Raw genomic sequence first — 25,155 nt, 5'->3', positions numbered from 1 at the left:
ATTATCAATATTATATGTTAAAAATAGGAGTCCCTCAGCTCCATGCATGTCACACGTCCATAATAAAATCTATTGAATTGGTGAGCAATCACAATGCTGGCCAATTACAGCTGGTCTCACCATAATTCAATTGACTCTAAAACCAAGAGAAGCTAGTCTTTTAATATAAAAACTTAATTTTTTTTTTTTTTTGGAAATAATAGTTTATAGTTTTGGTACTGCCTTTCAAAAAGTGCATATTTCACATGAAAGGAGATCATGTTGTTATGTATCATTCCTATTCTCCTTACAGAATGAATAAGAAGAGAAAGAAGACGCTACGCAAGTACACATATGGCCATCAAGTGTGCCCACAGTTGGGGATTGAGCCTCTCTAGCTCAATGGTCTAGGCTTTGTTCTTAACTTGGAGGTCGGAGGTTCAATCCCAGCTAACCTACGAAAAAAATCATACCCACAGGAGGGATTTGACAAAAACAGTCCGAAAACCAGTGAATCGAGCATGTGTGTGCAATAGAAAAAAAAAAAAAAGTTCATTTATTACTAAATCCCACTCTTGAAATAGTCTGAATAGGAGTATGATCGATGAGAGACGCCTCACGGGATTCTACCAAATCAATTGTCTTCATAATCCATGTGCTATATGCCTATATGAAACCTAAGTTTGATTATTAAGGTTATATCTAAGCAATGATCTTCTAATCAGTGTTACAACCTACCAAACTCTCCAATCTTTCTCTCAAAATTTACCCCAATTATTAGTCATAGTACATGTATATTTTGGGTGAATCATGTTTGCCCTTGCATCATGTTAAGCTAATACAAAATTCTCATGAAGAGAAATCAGTAAGATCACGTTATTTTTCATTAATTACTATTGCATAAAAGTGTACCACAAAGGAGACCCAAGACATGTTTCCTTCACATAGTAACAACAACAACAATATCACACCACAAAACCACCCCACTTGTTATTTCTAAACATTGTCTTCAAAAAGGTCTCTTCCAATCCTCCCTCAAACACTGCAAAATCAAGAAAGAAGAAAATATGAAAGAATTAGATGGTTACTAAGAAAAAGTAAAGGAATTCAAACTATAGATTACGAGAGAGAGAGAGAGAGAGAGAGAGAGAGAGAGAGAGAGAGATTCACTTGTTGCAATTCACATTGGGGCTAATGGATATGTTGAGAGATGAAAAAATTAGATGGTAACTAAGAAAAAGTAAAGGAATTCAAACTATAGAGAGAGAGAGAGAGAGAGAGAGAGAGAGAGAGAGAGAGAGAGAGAGAGAGAGAGAGAGAGAGAGAGTGATTCATTTGTTGCAATTCACATTGGGGCTACTGGGTATGGGTATGTTGAAAGATGAAATAATTATGGTTACTTAGAAAATGTAAAGGGATTCAAAGTATAGATTATGAGAAGAGAGAGAGAGAGAGAGAGAGAGAGAGAGAGAGAGAGAGAGAGAGAGAGATTTACTTGTTGCAATTCACATTGGGGCTAATGGGTATGTTGACCTTGAGCTTACAGAGTGAGGGAAGTAGCTTGGCCCTCTCGGGCTTAACTCCGAAAGATGGCCCGCTCTCCTTCAGGCACTGGCACACAGCCTTGCGAGATGCGGGATCTGAGGCAAGCTTGTCAAGGGACTGTGCACTCTGGCAACAATCCGCGCTCGGCTTCGGAGCTCCGGCCCCAAGTAAGAAAGATCCACATGGGATCAAAGCATTCACGGTATCACCGCACGAAAATCCAATCACAGGGTTAGAAATCAGAGCCACAAATAGGCACAAAATCAACATTGAAGAAGCCACTTTCTTCCCCATCTCACCTCTCACTTCACTCTTTCTAGTTCTGCTTTGTAGAGAAAACTTGCAACTCTTTATAGAATTGTAAGGTATCAAACGGAGTTTATATAGGCAATATAGATGAAAAACTTTGTTTGGGTCCTTAATAAATGAGCCTCAACTTCCTACTGCAATTCTTATTTCTTTAAAATTGGAAACAACTGGTGCTTATATGACTTTTTGCAATATTAGTAGTGAACATGGTAGGGTTCAGTCATGGAATAGTGGGCTTTTATTTTAATGGGGGAGGGGGGGTTGAAGATAATGATGTGGCAATTTCCCACTTGAATGGCCAATCTTACAAGAAATTGTATATCTTGCTTAATGCATTTAGATATGGTGCCAATATGAAAATTAACCAGTCAAGCCAAGTCCCTCACTCTATATACTTTCTTGCATGCATGCAACCAACCATATTAAATACAGGTACGTTTCGCATTTTATCATTTCTTAAAATCCAAAACAAACTAGGCCTTAAGATTTGCAAGAAGAAGCTTGTGAGACACTATCTTAGGAATGGCCTAAACAACCAGATTAAAGACAGGTGCCTTTCTCATTTTATCAAAATAATAATAATAAACACTAACAAGATTACTCTTGTAATGAATTTTTTTTTACTACTAATGTGGGGGATTTTGTAAGGCATTTCACGGCTGACTTTTGCACAAGAGAACAGCCACCTCAAAGGAATTAAATGAATAAGACAAAAATCTGCTGAAAAGGGTGCCTGTGTGGCTGTTCTCTCATTCAAAAGTCAGCTGCAAAATTCCCTAGCAAATCCCATAATTCGGTGCCTTATTACTTTTTTTTTTTTTTTGGCTCTGATTTTCTAAGTAATTTTTCTTGAAACGTCTTACCCTCTTGCCTCTGTGTAAAAACATGCATTGAATGAAAGTCTTCGTGGTTGTTTATGCCCCCAACCTCCCCTTCTTATATATAAATTAAGCAATAAATTTTGTGTCTCCCTATCATCTTCCCAGTCTTAAAATATTCAATGATACATATAAATAAATACAAATAAGGGGTTTGCTAGGCAATTTTGCTGAAACCCATTTCATGCCTTACTTTTGCAAGAGAGAAACAGCCACAGAGGCTCACTTTTTAGCAGTTTTGTCTAATTCATTTGAGGTGGCTGTTTCTCCTCCAAAATTGAGCTGCGAAATGGGTTTCAGCAAAATTGCCTAGCAAATCCCTGTAAATAAATTAAAAGCATGGGAAAGTATCGGCAATTCAACCATTTATCGGCCTCTCGTTTTCAAGAGAGGTTACCCCCATTGCAGGTTACCCCCATTGCTGAATTTGTCTTATTCATTTAATTTGTATGAGGTGGCACTTCTCCTCAGAAAGAGGGACCTGCCCTACAAAATTGCTTTAGAAATTGCCTATACACTCTACAAAAAACTTTAGTAGCTAAGTACAACAACCCCTGCAACACATCCACGCACACACAGAGTCACACTCACTCCCTCTCACCCACCACCCAACCACTCACCCACACGGCAGCCTTGTGTCTACGTATATTTATTAATTGCTATTAAAACTCTAATACATGTTTTGTGCAATGAATATAAATGAAGATAGTTAGGTATATTAATGAAACTATTGTCGCACCCACATGTTTTGATAATGGAGCGAACTTCCCTTGTCTTTCTTTGTAACTGGCTGGGAGCTTTTTGGGAATTGTGATAGCCTTTGACATTTGGCTACATTATAAAGGACAAGGTGAATTTGCCCTATTATTAAAATATGGTAGTGCGAATATCAGTAGCCATGATGAAATTGTAAGTCCAGGGTTCAACCTTGGTAATCTTATAAGTCATATATGTTTAAATGATTCCAAACACAAGTTGATTCATTAAGTAAGTTAGTTGTACTAATGAATTTGTGTTTAAGTTAAAGATTAATCAAAGACAAAGTCAAGGAGCATGGATTGAAGGCATGGACTAAGTTTTAGATTAATGGAGCCAAAGAGTATAGAAGACGATCCATGAAGAAGGAGACTTAAGACTTGAAGAAGAGGATCAAGTTGAAGAATTTAGTCAAGTCTTTGTCTTAGATTGTAATAATCTAATCCCTCTCGTAATCTCACTTATAGGCATTCAAATGGGTTAAAATATCTTAAATAAACCAAAGAGATTAAGAGGACCAAAGCCAAGACAAAGGAAAGAATAAAAGTGAAAAGAAACATCTTGGTTCATGTTCGGTCCACCAAGGAAATAGTTGGTCGATCAAAGGCTAAATGATAGTAAAAAAGAAAAGAAAAGAAAGAACCCTAGCTCCGGTCGACCAAAGCATGGTCGGTCCACCATGTCAGTCGACTGAACCAGGAATTCTGGATTTTTTATATAGCCAAATGGCTATATCTATAATGGCTAGTTTTGGCTTCCGAACTCTATATAAAGAGGTCCAAGCTCCCTAACACAAAATAACACATTCTTGAGAGCTCTTTGAAGATATTATTGAGAGAAACAACCTTTGTGCCTCTATTTGATAATAATTTGAGGGATTAACATAGGATTTCACTTGTAAATCTTTTTGAGAGAATTATAATGAGCTTTCGTTGTATATTTCCCCTGGTAAAGGCATTTAAATCATCATCTTTGTATTTGGTGGAGGGTACCTTACCAACCCTTGAGTTGAGCCGGGTGATAAAGCTTGGAGAAATGTACGAGGCACGGATTCAACCTTGGGTGAAGAAGCTTCAGCAAAAACTTGTAAAAAGTTTGGTCTTCACCCGTAAGAAGACAGGGTTAGTGAAGCCACAAAGGAGATATCTTCGCGGAGTGGATGCATGCCAGTTTAGGGCCGAACCAATATAAAACACTTGGTGCACTCTTATTCGCCTAAATAGGGTAAATGGTGTTTCAGACCGTGTGACGCCCTTCCAAGGTGAAAAGAAACCACTAACCATCTATAAATCTAGACTCAAAATGTAATTACTTTGTCTTTTTTTCCCATAGGGATTTATATTAGTTTTAATGAGAATATTTATATAAAAATGTGAGATAAGAGTCCCTATTGAGGGTGGTTTGATAAGAATTTTCTCAAAGTAGATATAGAAACCATTAAGGGTGATGTTTGAAATTAAAACCATGCACATTCATGTCAGACTAAGGACTCATACTGAGCTTGAGAATTCCCAATTAGAGAAATTGAACGAGGTAGGAAGGTTGGTTAAGATTTAACACAACCAACAACCTTCCCCAATCCTAATGATACTATAACTTGTAAGCTTATGCTTTTCCTTTTTCAAAGGAAAACCCTTTCAAAATGGAACTCTGTCTTGAAATAAAGAACAAAGCGAAAGTGATCTCCAATTTGTTTATTTTAACGGTTTTTGCACATTCTAGCTCCCTTCTTTGTATTCCTAAGCACAAGTTACAACAAAGGGTCCCATTTTTTTTTTCATTTTTTTAAAAATGGATTTCCCTTTTTCTAGCAGTACTCTTCAATAGAGAAGTGAGTGATCATTAAGGGCATGCTTGGATACCAATAATTTTTTTAATGATCAACTACTTTCTCCAAGTGGTGAGAGAGGGCGAGGGCAGGTGAAGTGGCTAGAAAAGCCAGGAAACTAGTGTCTCCAAGTGGTGAGAAGTGGCTAAAAAACAGGAAACACAAAATACGATCGACTTTTTCCTGATTTTTAGTCACTTCCGACATGGCCTAAGTTGCAAGAGACACTTCTTCAATGATGCTTGTTTTTTATCTCTTTTTTGGTAGTACATTTATTTTTCCTTTTAGGTAGGTTGACATAAGTTGCTGCTCGGGTCAGACCTAGTGCTCGGACTCGTCTCTCAATCTAGCTGCAGTAGTAGAAGGGTGGTCGGCTCGTTGGGGTGTCCTGCGCTTAGAGAACAAGGTCAGGAATGCCTGGAGTTGAAACTCCTGGGAAACCCTTTGACACTCAAGTTAGACAAGGCAACGAATAGGAGATGAGCTGGAAATGAGTGCTCAGATTCCAACAGATGAGTGGTTGGCCTCACGCACCTGGATTGTGTCATTGCCCTTGAATCAGAGTTTGGGTTTCCCATTTATAGTTGAAGGTTTCGGTAGTTGTGGGTGGACAATGGGACAACGACATGGCGTCAGTATGTTTGCTGGTAGGTGTGTGAGTAAGGATCTCATACGGTCGTCCAGGGATTGCGGGCCAACAATATGGTAGCTGACGAGATGTCGTATGGTCTCCGGGATATGCGGTCGTGAATCGAGGGGTGTACTGTCATACACTAGGGTTTCCGGACGCCAACTAGCCGAGGACTCCGAATTGGCTATGCCACCTAGTGGCTTCTCACTCGGATGCGTCAGCCTGCAATTGGCTCTCGAGTTTGACTCCAACAATGTAAAATGGGTGTAAAACAAACTTAATGCCTACTTTAAAAAAAGGCCTTATGAGAGGGTAAAATTTGTTATGGACTGAGAAAGGAGGTGAGAGAGCAAATAGGCCTCAGATTGCGATAGGCAGATCTAACCGGCATTGGATAGAGCTCTGACCAGCCCGCGAAGGAGCGCTGGTGGTAGTTTGAGGGTACAACAGCGGGTTTTGGTAGAGGCAATGACCCTCCTAGGTAGCTTGAACTTGTGGCCAAGGACGGGTCCAAACAGTGGCGACCCCTCGACCTTCTCATGACTGACCACCTGCCAGGAAACAATACAATGCAACGGGCTGGGCCCCCTTCAAAAGCCAAAATCCCCTTCTACCCTTTTGTTATCTGCTCTCCAAGGTGGGCCCACGACCACTAGCACCAGAGTTGGCCGGCCCCATGGTTGTTAATGCAGGCAACAACACCATGGTCGACCAGGGGTGGCTGGAATCTGGCAAAACACTGGCGGCCCAAATTCAAGCCCAAAGAAAAAAAAATAGTGTACTTCGTCATGATGCCTAGATCAATGGAATGATGGGCTTAGCATTGGTAGATTAGGGATCACTAAACCCTAATCCCTCGTCATGTTTGGATTCCAAGAAAAATATTTCTGGCTGAAATTTTTTTCTTAAAAAATGTTTTTCTTTCCATAATTTAGAGAGAAATGATATTCTTTTAGCTAATTTAGAGAGATATTCATCATAAATTGAAGATACCTCTATAAAAATTGAATAATATTGGTTCAAGAAATCTTTCTTGCGTGTAAAAAAAGTACGAAACTTTTTCCTGCTTTGTTTGGTTGCTAGTAAAAAAAAAATCCATTGGATTTTTGTGGAAAATGGAGGTGACATTAGCATTATCTTGGAAGTCTCTCATGTAATTTTCTAGGGAATGGTGCTCTCTCTTTCTTCTCTCACCCCTCGTAATGACACAATTGTCTAATAAATTATTGCTTTGTCTCCTCCTTTGTTTTTGTTTTTTTTTTTTTTTTTTTTTGATTTTTTTACTTGCAACCAAACGAAGCCTAAATATTTTTCCTTTCCAAACTTTTCCCGAAAATCCCTGCAATCTAAACAGTGCGAGAGCCTGTTAGACCAAAGGCCCGAGAAGGGTTTTAGCTGTTGCTCTTCTCTGCTCGTATCATTTAGAAAAAAAAACAAGGAGAAGAGATGCTGCCACAGAGGGCAAAGAAGGCCATCACTGATAATCCTAAGAAGCTGGCAAACCTGATAGACCTCGCCAATCTACCTACCAAGCTTCGAGAATTCGTGGGTCAATCTCAGATTTCTCGTCTGGGTTGCTTCATTCGTGTTTGGTCCTACATCAAGACCAACAATCTCCAGGTTCTTTCAATCTCTTTTTTTTTTTCACCTTCTTTTCTGGCTATATTCTCTTAATGATATTGGTTTTAATTTGCAAGGTTTATGTATCTGTTTTGAATTTGGTAATAATTAGAACTTTTGATGGAAACTGAACTGCTCAATGATAATTTCTTTCATCCATTCATAAGCTAAAACAAGAAATTTAGAGGATTGTAATTTTTTTTTTCTTTTGAAAGGGGGTTTTTGGCACCACAAATTAAGAGTTTATGGCATCTTTTTTCCAGAGATGAACTGCAAATGGCTGGAAGTGGTGGAATTAGGATATGAAGAGGTAATGAAAGTTATGTAACAATTAAATGGAACCCACCACCAATTGGCTCCATTCGGGTTGAACCATAGTTTCAAAACTCCTCTGTGTCATTGTGGACTCCCCTGAGTCAATTGCCTTTTACCTTGGCCGCATTCTTGTTCAAGTCCGCATTTTGCCCTACGAAGTCAGTAAAAACTCCTTTAACTGCGTCGACCAAGGGCTTAGCTGTTTCAACTGAGCCCTCGTCCACGTTGTGCCGAGTCGACTAGGATTTGATTTGGGACCCGCATTTGCATTTTGAAACACTGGTTTGAACTTTCGTAGGAGTCCATCCTTCTTCGCAACATATTTTCTGAAGCTGATAACCACCTCCTATTCTAACCTATTATTAAAGATGAACTGTAGGAGGCAGTTAATTCAATGGATGTATCCAAGACCTTGGGACTAGATGTCTTTAGTGCCAAAATTTGCCAAACAAATTGGGACATAGTAACTGATCATCTAGTTCTGATGATACAAGGCTACAAGCCATCTTCTACTTGGGTCACCCGCTGGAAGTACTCAAATCACCCTGATTCCTAGCATTCCTGATCCTACATCCATTGATCATTACTGTTTAATTAGCCTTTGTAGTGTAGCTTGCATATTTTCACAAAAATTCTTGGCCGAAGATTAAAGACTTTGCTTAACAACATACTTCCCCTTCACCGGTGTGCCTTCTTGCTTGAAAGGCACAACATCGATAATACCTTCAAAGCCGATGGGATTTTTACCTCATTTCGTCATATGAAATGTGGCAAAGGTCAATGTTGTGGGAAAATTGACTTACAAAAGCATATGATTTCTTGGATTGTCAGCTCATCTGCAAAGTCTTAACTGCTATGGGAATCAAGAAAAACTGGATCAATGTCGTCTTGGAATGTGTCTCAACCCTTCCTTAGCAGTCCTAATGAAAGGAAACCCAATCCCTTGGTTCAAGCTTCAACGCGGAATTGGTTAGGGTGACCCTCTATATCCCCGATCATCTTCATTTTTTATTGTTGAAGCTTTCTTGGCTCTCATTCAGGATGATATCACCAAAGAAATATTTGATCCAATTGAAGTCTCCAAATTGAGTCTCATCATATCTCATTTACTACTCATAGATGGTATTTTCTTCAAGAATGCAAGAACTCTATTAACCATATTATACACCTTTGGGAGTGAATGACTCCACGTTAGCCATAGAAAATTTTTGGCCATCTTCCCAGCCAATTGCCACCCTCAGCTCCAAAGATTGCTTTAAAGAAGTGTAGTCATCCAGTGAAGCCAGCCCTTTCCATCTTACCTTGGACTCCCCATCCCAAATATCCTACCAAGGCTTCCATCCAATACCTAATTGATAAATTTGAAATCGGATTGGATAGGTGGAAAAGCTGTCTATTGTTTAAAGTAGGTTGAAAAACACTCACAAACTACATATTAGCTCACCTTCCAAACCACAACATGATGTGTTCCGTGATTCCGAGAAACATCCTATCAATATGTGAACAGCTTCAAAGGCATTTCTTCTGGAAAGGTGGCCAAGGCAAGCATGTTAATGTGCATATTGGATGGAATCAAATATGTCAGCTGAAACACAGGGATCTTGATAAGAAAATTGGAAACCACGAATTGTGCTTTCACCACTACTAACCCTTCATCCTTGTGGGCCCAAACTATAACTGCTAAATAACTCTACTCCCCAAACCTTTTTTAAGCCACCCCCAAGTGCTTTGATTCATGTGTGATGAGCAATCCTAAAGGTGCAAGAAGACCTGAAATTGGGCCTGTTCTGGTCAGTATGAAATAGTGCTTAAATCCTCCTTCGGAATGACTGGTGGTTGGGCCAAGGACCTTTATCAACGAACCCCCTCCACCTATGCAGCCAATCCAACCGATCGTTGTTACCTCTCTCATTTCCACCCAATCTCATGACTGGAATGATGATGCTATTCTCCAAAAGTGGGACTCCGCAGTTCTAGCCTGAATTCGAAGCAGCCACTTTTCGATCACCATTCACCAACAAGGAAGATAATATGATATGGACATCATCAACCAATGAGATATTTATTGACGCGTCGGCCTATCAAAACCAAAGACCAGTTAAGCAAAGTCCCAATGTCTCTTTATCCACCCGTGATGTTTGGAAACTTATGTGGTTAACCTTTTGTATCCTTTCAAAAAAAAGAAAAAAGAAAATGAGTAACCTTTGCCTACCTATAGTGGAAATGTTCATTTTGGCAAGTGTTACACTATAGAATTCTTGCAAGGGACGACCTTTGGTAGCTTCCAAACTTAGCAATCCATGTTTGTTTTTCGATGTCAATCCAAAACCGAAACTGAAGCTGTTGAGTTGAGCTCTGCCTCCTAATATGTTTGGTGATAAGCTATATTTGGCAAGCCTTCTGTCACTCCCTCCATATCTAAGGATAGTGGCCTAAAAATATCCAACAACTACTGCATCTTTGGGCATCGAAATCACCCAAGCATGGTTGGATGAGGGACATTTGGCTGCTTTCATTACATACATGATGTGGCACATTCAGAAAGATAGAGATCTTTTAATTTCTAGGTCCACACCTCTCCTACTAGATATCTTCGAAAGATAGAGATCTTTTAATTTTCCAGGTCAACACCTACTAGATATCTATGGAATGGGATTCAAGCTCAAGCGAGTTTTGAAACCGATCTTAAAGATTTTACATTTGCATCCTTGCAAGAATTGCAAGTTCTAAAGCAATGGGAATAACATAGCATTCAGCCTGCTACCGAAATACCTATTATCTTGAAATATTGGAGTACATAAAGTCCATTTCAATCTCATGTCGTCTAGCCACTTATTCGCATCAATGTCTCTAACATTGTTTCCTTGTAGTTAGAAGGATCAATGTCAAACTCTTCTGAAATCATGAAGTAGACCTTGCACAGGTAGACAAGTATATTAGGAGGTCTAATGATCGTGATACTATCTATGATGGGTTGGGAGTGAACTAACTGGTTCAGTAGGCAAAGGATCTTGCCTTTTACTACTTTCAAGTTCATGTTTCATTGGAGTTTCAGGTTGCTCTTCAAGAAAACCCTTTACCTTTTGCCACAATTGAGGATGTAATCCTCTTCAAGGAAGGTGACATTCCCGCTAAAAAAACACTTTTTGTTCAATGGGATGCTAGAAATAAAATCCTAATGTCTCCCTAGGATATTCAATAAGCATATATCTCTCAGTTATGGTTTCCAACTTGTCCATGCTCAATTTTCTGTCATAAGATGGGCATCCTAGACTCTTAAATTTTTAAGAGTTGCCTGCTTACCATTTTATATCTCATATGGAGTGGGACAAATTTGGTTGGAATCCTATTGAGTGGATATATCACAGTTAGTAAACCATTGCCCTAAAGCTCATCATTGATTGAACCATATCCAATAAGGTTCGATTCCATCTTCAACCAAACCATTATGCTGTGGTGTTCCAAGGGAAGACCGTTGAAATAATATGCCATTGCATTTTAAATAATCCCTAAATTCATATGAGGGGTATTCTCTTCTATCAAAATGGAGAATCTTAATATTCTTGTTTGTTTCTCCACTTCATCTGAATTCTGTTAACTTTTCAAATGATTCATAATGAAGCTTCATCATATATATGTAACCATACCTGTAATGATCATCTATAGAAGTAATGTTGTAGCAAAACCAATCAAACCCAAGACACTTGTGGCTCTAACATATTTTCACAAAATGGGGAATTGGGCCTTTTTTTTTTTTTTTTTTTTGAATGATAGTCGGACAATGTTACCTTCCAGAAAATATTCACAGTTTGGAATGGGTTCCACTTGAAGTGAATCCAAAGGACCATCCTTAACCAATCTATTTATCCACTCCATCTAAACACAATTGATATTATTAATTAATGTATCTAATAAATAAACACCATTCACCATAGTGTTAGAAACAATAAACTTGTTTAATCATTACTTTATTTGTAAATGACATAGAATAATTTGAAGCAACAAGTCTAGATTCTGAAATCAAGTTTCTAGATATCTATGACACAAATAAAGTCTTCTAACATTAAACCCCTATCAACTGATAAAGCTAAATGAAAAGTTTCCATGATGATTGTAGCAACTCTTTCCTCAATCTCCATCTGTAATTACATTTGTCCTTCATTTAACCTTCTGCTCTCCTCCAATCCCTGCAACATGTAGCAAATATGTGAGGTCGCACCTGAATCCACATGGTAGGAGTTGGCAGGATCAATAACCAAATTGGTTTATATGATGAAAGAATCTGACAGACCTTCTGAAGGCTTGCCTTTCTTCAACAGTGTAAGGTAATGATGGCAATTTCATTTCTAGCATCTTGGTTTCCTGCAATAAAAACAGGTACCTTTATCCGTTCTCTTATTATTAGAAGGCACCCTTTTCTCACCATTAGAACTATTCGTGTGGCCGTGGAACTTGCCTTTTTTTCTAACTGTTTCTGCCCTTGGACCTAGCCATGAAAGAAATAGTTCCTTCAGCCACAAGTACGCATGTTCGTAATCTTAAACGAACAGCCTTAGAGAAAATAACTTCCAAATTATTCAGGTTATAGTTTAACACGAATTGATTGAATGATTCAGACAACAAAGCATCAACTGAAGTATGACTTTCCATCTTCAAATTCAGTGTATCAAGTACGTTTATAAATTCTATCATTTTAAGGGTATGATCCCGAACTGGTGTGCCTTCCACCATTTTGGTGGACACGAGTCCTTTCATGGAAGACGATTTTGCCACTCTATTTTTTTACAACATTTCTTCCATATTCACTATCATGTCCCCAGCAGTTGGCACACCATAATGCTGCTTTTTCTGCACATTGGCCGTGTAAGCCAAAATGTATCATTTGACCACATCTCATCTACCTCATGCCACCGAGTGTAGACTCTAGTTTCTTGTGGTAACTCTGTCCGCCACGCATGACTATATACCTGACGTTTATGAAAGAAGTCAAAAGTCTTCCATCTAGTGTGCTCTACCAATGATGCAATCGGCAATTTTCTCGCATTATTCAATACTGCATTGAAACACTCCGATCTGTTGGTTATAAGGACATCATATCTATCTCCCTTAAAATATAAACTAGCCCATCTTTCCTTCGGAATTGCGCTTATCCAGTTGTGAGCATTTTCATTCCTTGCCTTAATCTTTTCCATGGTATCTATAAAAACACTCTCCCTCTGAGTCCGGGCAGCTCTCCAGAATAACCTCTTAAGTAGGACATCTTTGAACTCGGAGTAGAAATTGGCGGCGACGTAATGCATGCAGTAACTCTGATGAGTTTGTGGTAAGATTGCAGGTACCCCGTGCATCAACCCCTTCTGGAGATCAGAGTATATGGTGATTACGTACGACTCCGAAGGCATTACTTTCTGGCTGAACAAAATCAGAAACCAGCTCCAACTATCTTCGTTTTCATTTTCGACAATTGCAAATGCCAAGGGAAATAATCCGTTGTTGCCATCGACCCCACACGCAATCAGTAAGACTCCATGATACCTTCCATGCAGATGAGTTCCATCAACCAAAACTAGAGGTCTGAGAGTTCGATTGAAAGAACGTATACAGGAGCCAAATGTCCAAAACATGCGAACGAACATATCGTCTCCCTTTGGACGCAAATCTCTAGCTCGAAACACACGAACAAAGCTGCTGGAATTTGTTCTCACCAGCTCAACCGAGAGCGCAGGCAATATGCGGCAAGAGTCCTCTACGTTCCCGCACTTAATTTCATTGATGATGTTCATCGCGGGGTACGCTTTCCGATAGCTTATAGTCACACCCTAGTGCATCTTGATATATTCTATTATGACCCTTGTCGCCGTGTCTTCTGGACGAGCGAATAAGCGTAGGCATTCCCCTACGACCCAAGCAGATGTAGCATGAGAGTGATCATTGCCACTTATCGTCGATGTACACGTATGATCGGGTACAAAAGTCTTAACCACCACATAACTCAAATGATTACTGCTCGTTATACGCCATATGCAATCGCGTACTTTACATCGAACGGCATACTTCCTGGGGGTGGACTTTTCTGTCACGAATATAAATCTTTGCCGGATTGTATGCTCTCGAACCGCCTTCTTGAACTGCTTAATATTCGGAAAGATTGTCCCAACCTTTAACTGATCAAATTCAACATTATCGACATCTCCATCTCCATCTCCATCTCCATCATGGGCCCCAACATACATGTCGTCCGCTCCCATTAGCCGACTAGAGCGAGGAGAACCCACTGCGATAGGTTCTGCGCTCGGACTTACACCAACGTTTCCACAATGGACATCATGATCATCATGATGATTATCATCAACGCCGTCGGCATCGTCGTCGTCATCATCATCGTCATCTTCTTCAAGATCATAATCGTCGTCGTCGTCATCATAATCATCATCTTTGCCATGTTCAATATCACATCCAACCGGACCATCCTTCACATAAAAATCATCTTGAAACTCATCATTGATGTCTGCTTCCGGAACTGCCTCATTTTGTCTATCATCGAAATACTCCCCCGCATGGTCCGCAGCAAACTCCACATGGTTCGTACACTGATCATCTGTAAATCCTTTGTTTAAGAGGTCTTGAAATATTCCTGAAGAAGTACAATACCCCGCATGGTCCGCAACAAACTCCACATGGTTCGTACACGGATCATCGGTAAATCCTTTATTTAAGAGGTCTTTGAACATTCCTGAAAAAGTACAATACCATCGACTGTCATTAGGTTGGGCTGAATCACCTCCCGTAACACTAACAAATTCATCTTCAAAGTCTTTTTGCAAATCCACTTTAAAGTATGGGCGTTTGACATTTTGGCATTCTTTATCCCTTTGAGATGGAATCGAAACAGAAATTATTGGTGGATCATGAGAGGGTTTAGAAATACACATATTGTTCGGAGAAAGCATAGACGGGGACATACAAACATTGTTCGGGGGAAGCATAGACGTATTCATTGAATTAATACCCTTGACGCTTTTGCTTTGGGTTATGTACAGCATCACCGAATTGATCGCATCTTTGTCAAAAATCTTCATCAGAGACTGTAGGATATCGTCATTACCAACATCAACTAAAGTGGTTATGTACGTATCGAAATTTTATCGATATTAACACCTCCCTACCTATAGTCCCGATTGTTTTGCTGATAAGATCTTCTAAATGTAGGAAGCTAATCCGATGGCTCACCGAAATTAATGACTTCCTCTCTCCGACATATTCCCAAGAAACTTCATCCTTCAAATATCCATCATAGTGTAAAAGAAATTTAGGCATTTACGATTACTTAAGACGAGACCAAATGAACACAGTTTCAATCATGTGTAAAGATCACAGATTCAAGAAGGATTGCCAACTATAAATAGGGGTTATAAGGGAGAAATAGGGCTTATATATTGCATACATGGCCTATCTGCTATTTGTGAAAGTCCTATCAACTATGTCAAGTCCATAAGGGATTTTAGAGACTATTCATGTAAAACAATAATAATTTCAAGAATGATCTGGACATCTAAACCTGGTTAATAAACATAAACACCTGGCCTATCTGTTATTTATCCAAGTCATATCCCTTATGCCAAGTCTAGAAGAAATTATTAATACTATACATTACAATATCACAATTGCAAGCAGATTGGCAGCTCTAACCAAGGGGTTATGAAATACACAAAGGGGTTATCTATTGGATACCAGGTCTATCTGCTATTTATCATTGAGATAGCAACTATGAATTGTGTACAAGAGAGTTTTGAAACACAGATGTAAAAACATTACAATTTCAAGTAATATTTGAACATCTAAGCAAGGGTTATTAGGTATAAATAGGGGTTAGATATTGGATACTAGGTCTTTATTTCATTTATCAAAGTCATATCAACTATGTTAAGCCAATAGAGGATTATAAAAGCTATAAATAAAAGAAATTCCAATTTCAAGTAGGATTTCGTCATCTACGAAAGGGTTATTAGGTATAAATAGGGATTATCTATTGGATACTAGTCCTATCTTCTATTTATCAATGACATATCAAAATTTTAAAATCAATAAGAGATTATAAGTACTAGACATATACAACAATCACAATTTCAAGGAGTGACAGCTCTAACCAGGGGTTATTAGGTATAAAAACGGGTTATATGTTGCTTACCAGTTCTATGTGCTATTTATTATTAACATATCAATTATGACAGGTCTATAAGGGATTATGGAAACATAAATGTATAAACATCGCAATTTCATAAAGGGGTTATCGATTTATAGGGGTTATCGATTGGAGACTGGACTATGTGCTATTTATCGATGACATATAAACTTTGTTAGGTCAATAAGGGATTATAAAGATTACAAGTGTAAATTAATAACAATTTCAACAAGGATTTGGCCATTTAATGATGGGTTATGAAGTATAACTGGGGTTATCTTAAACTAACATGTAAACTAACAACTTTTTCGGGTATAGATAGGATTATGAAGACTATACATGTAAACTAACACAATTCCAGGAAGTATTGTGACATATAAACAGGGATTATTAAATACAAACAGGGGTTATAAGGTTTAAAAGGGGTTTCTACAAGTGAGCCAACGGTTACCAGGCAGAAAACAAAGCCTAGGTCGCCGGAACACGAGAACGAAGCAAACGAAAAAACAGGAAAAAGAGATGGTTCAAGAAACCTTCAATGAACTACGTTTTAGACCGTCCTATAGCTTCTTCCTTCTTCCTTTACTGGAAGAACGCTTCCGAGAATCAAACAAAGGTGAAAATGAATCAAGGGAGTTGATGTATGGCGGTAAAAAATGGCGGTAATAAGTACACTGCAAGTTTACCACAACTGTATGGCGGTAAAAAATGCCTTGGAACGAGGAAGAAGATGAAAACCGGGTTTACATGCAAGGGAGTAGGTAAAAAGCATCTTGATTTGACAAGGGGCATTTTTGTCATATTTTAAGGCGGGTAGCCCCAAACGAAAATTTCCATATTTTCTCGACCCCATTTCGAAAATTTTCCTTTTTTCTAACTGTTTCTTCCCTGGGACCTAGCCTTGAAAGGAACAGTTCCTTCAGCCACAAGTACGCATTTTGTATTCTCTTTGATTATATCCTCTACTACTTGCAACATAGTGAGTGGCTTAGGCCCTGTTCGTTTAAGATTATGACAACCGATTGTGAGTGCCAAACGGATTATTTGACTCAAATTTTGAGTCCAATAATAGGTTTGGCACTCACAATCGGTTGCCGTAATCTTAAACGAACACCCTTAGAGAAAATAACTGCCAAATTATTCATGTTATAGTTTAACACGAATTGATTGAATGATTCAGACAACAAAGCATCAACTGAAGTATGACTTTCCATCTTCAAATTCAGTGTATCAAGTACATTTATAAATTCTATCATTTTAAGGGTATGATCAATAACTGGTGTGCCTTCCACCATTTTGGTGGACACGAGTCCTTTCATGGAAGACGATTTTGCCACTCCATTTTGTTACAACATTTCTTCAATATTCACTATCATGTCCCTGGCAGTTGGCACACCATAATGCTGCTTTTTCCTCACATTGGTCGTGTAAGCCAAAATGTATCATTTCACCACATCTCATCTGCCTCATGCCACCGAGTGTAGACTCTAGTTTCTTGTGGTATCGATCCCAAGGAGATCAGGTGAATCTTTGGTCGGAAAATAAGCTATCCTTAGGGGAAGAAAATCGAACAACTCCACTGCGATTCTATCAACTCTTGTTCTAGCAAGCCAATCTGTCTCACTATTTGCTGACCTATATACATGATCAATATTAATCAAATGTCAATCCAATCTAAAATTTCTTCTATTGTGTCCGTGTGTCTCCATGGAAAGGAAATTCCTGACTGAATCCAACGGATGAGATTTAGGGAGTCTCCTTCCACAATGAGAGTCTCCTTCCACAATGAGACGATCCAGGTCTGCTTCCTGCAAGAGACGAATGTAGGTAAATAGCGCGTGCACTTCTGCATTGGCTGCATCTGAGTGACCAAAAGGACTAGAGAAGGCCCACTTGGTCCCACTATCTGACTCGTGCAAAAGGCCCCTAACACCCGTCACCCCTAGTTTTCCCATATTAGATTCATCAAAGTTAAGCGTAACATAACCTGGGTGAGGAGGAGTCCACTTGGGAGTCACCTTAGTTGACGGGGTCCTCTAAGATGGGACGCCCTTCCAAGATCTGCTGAAACAAAAACTTTAGATACGGTACCTCTTGGCCGCCTTTTTGGTAAAAGGTCTTGTCTTTAGATCGTAGCTTCGAGCATTGGTATCCAAAGCAATACTCTCGATACCTCTGAATTTTGGAAGGACTCTAAGAAGGAAAAGACGTGCTTCCTCAATCTATGACAGTTCTTGGCTATCCCTTTGAAAATATTGTTGTTCCTTTTCTTCTTGATTACCCACATGGACGCCAAAAGCGATGACCTCCAGAGTTTCTGACCCCTTCTAGGCCATGGGGCAAGCGATCATTCCTTGAAGAGGTCTTCGATATGAGCCGGGAAGACCCATGCAATGTCAAAGAGCTGAAGCACAAACTCACATATTGCTCTGTACAACCTACAGTAAATGACTAGATGATCTACAGTCTTGCCCTGTTCAAGCATAAGGTGCATCGATCAATGGTAATTAACCTGCAGCTCCAAAGACACTCATATGTGAGGATCTTCGTGAAGGCCCGCCCGTCCATGTGAAAGCACAAACTCTAAGAGGGACTGGAGTTGTCCAAGCTATTATATCATGTGAGGAGGCACACCATCATTGTGTGTATCATCATATAAAACATATTTTATTCTAATCTTAACAGGGCGATTCGCCACGGGGATAAAATCCTTGGATACTGTTCTTGGGATTGGCTATCCAGCTTGGATAAGTTAATTTTGAAATTTTCTTGTCCGTTGTTCACGAATTTTGTTCTCGTAATATTTATCCCTGAGCAATGGTCGACGTGAACAGAGGATAGCGAGTCTATACAAGGATAAATTAAACCCTGGCTTGCTATCCCCACAGTGCGCAGAGCCAACAAAGTGAAAGGGAACAAGAGGAAGAAGGAAAATAAGAGAAGAAGAGAGAGATATTATACTTTTTTTTTTTTTTTTTTGAGAGAGAGAGAGAGATTATACTTGAAAGATAAGAGTAGGCAAAACATCTCAATGCCAGAATAGGTGCTGGCATCAGTCCCACCATCCACTGCCATGGCTGACACAATGTTGTAACTTGGTGGTAGAAAGATGCCATTTTAAAGTACCTATAAAAGAGAGGGATGTTGAATTTGTTTAAGAAAAGGCTGCCAACAGGATTTACATAGAGAATCTGTCCAACAATGCATGGATATATGAGTAAGATGGCCATTTCTGATGCTATGATTAAGTTTATAATGGGAAGACATAATTTCTTTACTTCACAGCAAGAGATTTTCAGGTATTATAATTTTAAATTCATCCACTGCAACAGTAAACCTAAAATGACTGTTCTCTTTATGTGCAAGAGCACAATAAAACACAAAATCTTTGGAAAATATGAATTACATCAATATTTCCATATATTACCAACTTGGAGAAACCATATTAACTCACATGATTTTTTGTTGTCTTCTACCCTTCTTGTTGCATTTCACCCTATAACTGGTCAACTCATGAAAAGGTCTTCAAGTTTTACAAAAAAATCTCAGTCAAGTTGAGATCACTCACTCATTCATCCATACTTGTACTCGTGTTTGTTCATGTTGCTTATGATCTTAAGATGCATAGTCAGATATTATATTAGATTAATCCTCACCCTTCATACATATTGTACGAGAAATAATGCTCGATGTCCATATTATATGCTTTGATACTGTGATATAGCTTCTGAGAGGGTATGCTTGCTTCAACTTTTTTGAATCTTCTCTCCCTTTGGAAAAAAGCTTCAGTTTTCATTGAAATGGTCGGTGACTTTGCAGGATCCAAACAACAGAAATGTAGTAAATTGTGATGAGAAACTGAAGAGTATTTTGTTGGGTAAGCCTCAAGTTGAGCTAGCTGACCTTCCAATGCTTATCAAACACTACTTCCCCAAAGAACCAAAGTAAATGTAAGTACTATCATTTTCCAATATCTCTCCTCGCAGAAAGAAGCATCTCTAGACCTTCCTTCTTGTGCAAATATGATTGCTTGATTCCTTTACAACACTCGCGTCTTGTGCAGTTTGTTTATGCATTTGCAAAATTCTGCTCTAACAGCATTGCAGGGCTCTTTTGATCAACACATGCTTGGTCAAAAATTATTTTGAATCTTTATATTAGGAAGTTCATTCTCCTAAGAGTTGCCATGAGATACAGTTGTTGCCGTAGTCCGGATGATGTCTGCATGATCCGGACCGTTGATTCACTATACTCTTCAATGCAGATTCCATAGCTCCAAAATCACTGTGATTATATGATCCTAAGCTTTCGATCGGTTGACTGCAAATGGGCAAGGGGGGGAAATTAGAGCGATTGATCAAATTCAATGGGTGTAAGTTCTCTGATTGGATGGTCTGGATTGTTTGATTGGAGTGGATTTGGGGCTATGTTATCTCCATGGTGGGGCCCGCTTGATGAGCTGTGTGAGTCATGCGGGCCAGCCTCGATGGGAACAGATGATCCTAATCGTTTGATTGATGAGCATTTTTTGGTTTGTGGCCCAACCATTGTGGAGCCCACTAGATGAGTGGTTCAGATCCATACAAGAGCCATGTGTGTGGTGGATATGGGGTGGAGCAATGACTGTGGACACGAGGTCTCACGAAAAGAGGTCTCAACCTTTGAATATCCTGTCCCTAGCATGATAAGCTAATTCACGAGACTTCATTGAAGAAGTCAAATAATTTGCATATTTGAAGGGGTCCACCCAAGGCCTAAAGGACAATAGTCTAGAGGTGGTCCCCTCACACTGCACACATGGCTGCATGATCTGATGATCTAAACCATCCAAATGGTGCGTTCTGTTGGGGCCGCAATGGAAAAACCATACGATCAGATGATTCTAATTTTTCTTTTTTCTTTTGGCCTTCTTCCCAAGAAATTCACTAGGAACTATGTCTATAAGAAATTCCCAAGAAAAACCATACCCAAAATGCATGTGGATTCATAGCTCCAAAATCCTCTTCACCAACCAAAACTACCCTTTGAATTTTACCTTAGGTTGCAGAGAGTGGACAGATCTCATGTTGATGTGTTGATCTATAAATAATAATTATAGAAAAACAGAAATTATAAGTGGAGGATTGGAAATGATACTAGGCAATGTTCTCCGAGGTAATATTAGGCAATTCTAATGCTTGTCTCCTCCCTGTTGACTACTTATTCCATGACATGGAGTCTATGCCGTGTGAGGAAGAGTGTAAAAGTGACATTAGTCTTTGGATTTTTTGTTAGAAAACGTATAGATTAGACATAGGAGTGTCATCTTACATGGTTTAGTCAATTCTAAGTGCTAATCGGGGTTGGAAATTTGACTTGGGTTCTAAATTAGTCAATTCCTTAACCCTAAAAACTATGACTAGGGTTTCTTCACAGACCACATAAACATCAAAATACATAAAAGAAAACTCATGTGTCTCACTCTTTTCTCTAATTTGTCTTTTCTAAGTTTGTTGACCAACACCAAAAGATAAGGACAGGATGTTTGAAGTTTGAACTAATCAAACCCCTTGCCCTCTTCTTGGATTAAGGGGTAAATCAGGAAAAAAGAAAGATGAAAACAAGGACATGACCAAGGTTTAAAATTTCGATTTCCGTACCGGTCTCGGACTTCCGGAAAACCGAAATTTCTACCCTAAATTTTGTAACGTTTTTTAAAAATAAAAAATGCATTTTCTCGAAATTTCGGACCGAAATTCCAAAATTTGGTAAATGGCGAAATATTTAATTTCGACAAATACCGGTTTCGGTCCCCACCGAAATCTGAAATTTCGGATTTCAGTCGAAATTTAAAACCATGGACATGACTAGGGTTTCATTTCACTCATTGAGATTTCTTGATGGGTGAAAAATCTTCTTTTTTTCGTTGTTATTCTATGATAAATGCGATTTATTGGCCAATATATGTGATAAAACCCCTATATAATGTAGTTATATAACATATCGGCTTATAAAAATTCAAATTCAGGCTCTTCTCTTGAGACAAAATCGCTTTGTGGGAAATTGCGTACACTCAATGCTAAAACGATTCATTTCTCAATTAACATGGGGATGAAAAAAGACAAATGTGGAGGGCAATTTCGTCCTCTAGTATTTTTTTATTTATAGAAAGGGTATTTTCGTCAACGATAAAAGAGAATCAATGCCTTTGTCTTTACTGTATCTACCCTCGTCGCTTTAATCGACCTACTTTTGCCTTCCAAGACACATGGACATGGCCACATGGGCAATAAAATACATTAATTAAACTGAGAATATCTTATTGAATAGACTGAAATACCCTTCTTTGGATTGCATGAATTTTCTAGTATTTGGAAAGGAAAAACTTTTCAGTTTATCCTGATATCCCTCCAAATAAAGTAAAAAACCATAACCCATATCACTTCCCTCTAAAATCATGGAAAGGAAAAAGGTTTTCAGGGCCACATAATCAACCATATAACTTCATAATTATCAAGTAAATTACAGTTCAAGGCCATTGTTTCCATTTCACCTAACAGACTAATGCATAATTAACTGTACAAAAAACCCATAAATATCATTTACAGTCATGATCATTTCATAATTAACTACAAAAAAAATAAAAAAATTGGGAAATGATATCAGCACAACCATGTTTTGATAATTGCACTACCTCATCTTGTCTTTTTATTTAAAGAGCTGTCATGTAATATATTACAGTTCCCAAAAAAGAGTGGATAGTCCAGTATTTTTTCAAAAAGTACTGTATGACCCACACCGTAGGATGATCCAAACTGTCGATTTGATGGGCCATAATGTGAATCAGTTCCATAGCTCCCATATAATGGAAACCTTTTATAGATAGAGCGACAATGTGAAAAGGTTGTGCCCAAAAAATCAGTTCCATATCTCCTATATAATGGAAACCTTTATAGATCGGAGGGTTGGAATCATCCTATAGAAATGGTTCTTGGGCCAAAACATAATTACATTGCGGCCCATCAGAGAAATAATTTTTGGGCCACAACATAATTACATTGTAGCCCATCAAATGGACAGTTTGGATCATCCTATGGTGTGGGTTCTGGCTTACACCATATAAAAACTTCCCAAAAAAGGCTCTCACAACCCAATTATACAAAGAAAAAGGCAAGCTGAGTTTGTGCAATTACTAAAACATGATAGTGCCAATATCAGTAGCCAAAAAAAAAAAAAAAAACAACCATTTACTCCAAAAATAAAAAAAGAGTTGTAATCATACATTCTCTCATCTCCTTACAACAAAAGAGAATGATACAACAAAAAAAAACTTAACTTTCTTTTTACAAAAAAAAAAAAGCAGAAAAAACTTAAGACAAATAAAAAAACACCCCTGCTTTTTATTCATTCCACACCCCCCAAATCCTCTCGCCGATGAAACTAACAAATCTCCTAACCGGACCTTTTTCCCCTCCATCCAAATCTCCCCCATCATCTTCATCCAAATCAATCTCCACCGTTCCAGAATCTCCATTCTCATTCCTTCCAATCAAAACCCTATCATTCTCTCTCCCTGACGCACCACCTTCTTCAAAACCTTCAAGTATTTCATGAATCAATTCCCTATTAGGAGATAAATCCCATCTCACCCAAAAACTAGTATAACACCTAAAACAATTACACTCAAACATAGGTGGGTGTTCTACCCCTCTTTTTTTCATACCCTTTTTTGGGTTTTTTCGATTGCCGGAAAAGTTGCCGGAAATCAGGTAGGCTAAAACCTCTCGATCTTCAGGCAAGAGTGCTGATGTTAGGGTTAGAAGAGTGGCCGGAAGGGTATTGAGAAGGGCTAGATGATTGATTTGATGAGGGGTAAAAGGTGATGGGTGAACTTTTTTCCCCTTTCTCTGCAATTTCTTCATGATTTGAGCACTCTTTTTTCTCTCTTTTCTTTCTCTTTCTCTTGCTTTTTGCCGAAGTGGGTTTTGAAGGTTTTGTAATTTTTATAGGGAGGGTTGGTTTGATTTCTTCGATTTTTTCTTCAGAGCGCGTTGAAGAAATCCTCGAGGGGCGTTCCACTGTGGGCCTGTGGCTATACGTGAAACGGTGAAAGGGAAATTTTTTATTCGACCCCCCTTTTCCTCCCCAGGACACCCGTATTGTTGGTTAGAATGATCTGGACCGTCCATGTGTGGGCCCATAATATGTGAGTGGGAAGAGAATAAGAAGATGAAAAATGGGTGTCGTACTCCTATCTCTACCGTACATGTGGAGTATATGGGATGATCTGGACAGTCCTATGGTGGGCCCATATTTTTATGAGAATTGTGAAGGAGTTACATCTGATGGGACCTATTTTGGAAATGGGTCCCACATTTGAATATGGACTGTGGACCGTTTACTCTATGTTATTTTTGACCAAGAGATAATGTATTAAACATAAGGTTGTCAAATTAGACCCGTCAAAATGGGACCCGTACCCGCGGGTACACCCGGCCGGAGGGGTACGGGTACCAATTTCGTTACCCGCAAAAAAAATACCGGCACCCAACCCATACCTGTGACCAGCGGGTGGGTCGGGTGCCCGCGGGTTACCAGCAAAACTACGGTTAGGTGAATTAATTGCCCACACTTATCAATGTGGAATGCAATCTACTGCAAGTTTAGATATCCAAATCACTCAATAGTTGTAATGTTTCAGTACTTCAGGCCTCTGTATAGTGGTCTTTGTAGTTGGAAACTCCCAAGTTAAATGAAAATCTTTGCCTATTTTAACGAGTATCCCAGCTTACACCGTTGTCTTCTGAACAATGCCTAGTACTATCAGATGTCGTAGTTCTTTATGATCTATGAGATGAGTGATGCCTTACAACTTTACACACCAAGTCACAATCAATCTGCATAGTCTATCTACTGGGGCCCATGTTGGATTACACGCGGCCCAAAAATTAAGCTGATCCAAAACTTTCCTGACATTTTGCTTAACAGATGCGATTCAAGGCGAGTCACATAAGGAAGACAATAAGTTGATCATGAATTGTTGCTTGCTGAAATGCGATCAATTGCCATTCATCCCACCTTGAAATTGTCATTGCCGCAAAAGTTTTTTTTTTAAATTAAATATAAATTTACT

The 25,155-nt window shown here is 38.9% G+C and overlaps 1 protein-coding gene and 1 long non-coding RNA gene across 2 annotated transcripts; one reads left to right on the top strand and one right to left on the bottom strand.

Annotated features, from left to right (window-relative positions):
* Nucleotides 1–831: 831 nt before the first annotated feature.
* LOC143850698 (uncharacterized) lies at nucleotides 832–1,186 on the bottom strand. The gene is made up of 2 exons (XR_013236021.1): nucleotides 1,150–1,186; nucleotides 832–1,021 (listed from the first exon to the last, which is right to left on the bottom strand). It is a non-coding gene; the product is annotated as an uncharacterized LOC143850698 (long non-coding RNA).
* A 6,032-nt stretch (nucleotides 1,187–7,218) lies between these two features.
* On the top strand, nucleotides 7,219–20,221 carry LOC143851340 (SWIB/MDM2 domain superfamily protein). The gene is made up of 2 exons (XM_077360732.1): nucleotides 7,219–7,546; nucleotides 19,863–20,221. The coding sequence occupies exons 1-2, from the start codon at nucleotides 7,373–7,375 to the stop codon at nucleotides 19,989–19,991; spliced, it is 303 nt and encodes a 100-aa protein (XP_077216847.1). The 5' UTR covers nucleotides 7,219–7,372; the 3' UTR covers nucleotides 19,992–20,221.
* The last annotated feature ends 4,934 nt before the right edge of the window (nucleotides 20,222–25,155 follow it).

The sequence above is a fragment of the Tasmannia lanceolata genome, unplaced genomic scaffold (assembly GCF_043159265.1).
Source record: "Tasmannia lanceolata isolate RefF3 unplaced genomic scaffold, GAP_Taslan_0.1 ptg000018l, whole genome shotgun sequence".
NCBI lineage: Eukaryota > Viridiplantae > Streptophyta > Magnoliopsida > Canellales > Winteraceae > Tasmannia > Tasmannia lanceolata.
The sequence above is the reverse complement of the archived record's forward strand: the minus strand, read 5'-3'. Positions and strand labels throughout refer to the sequence as shown.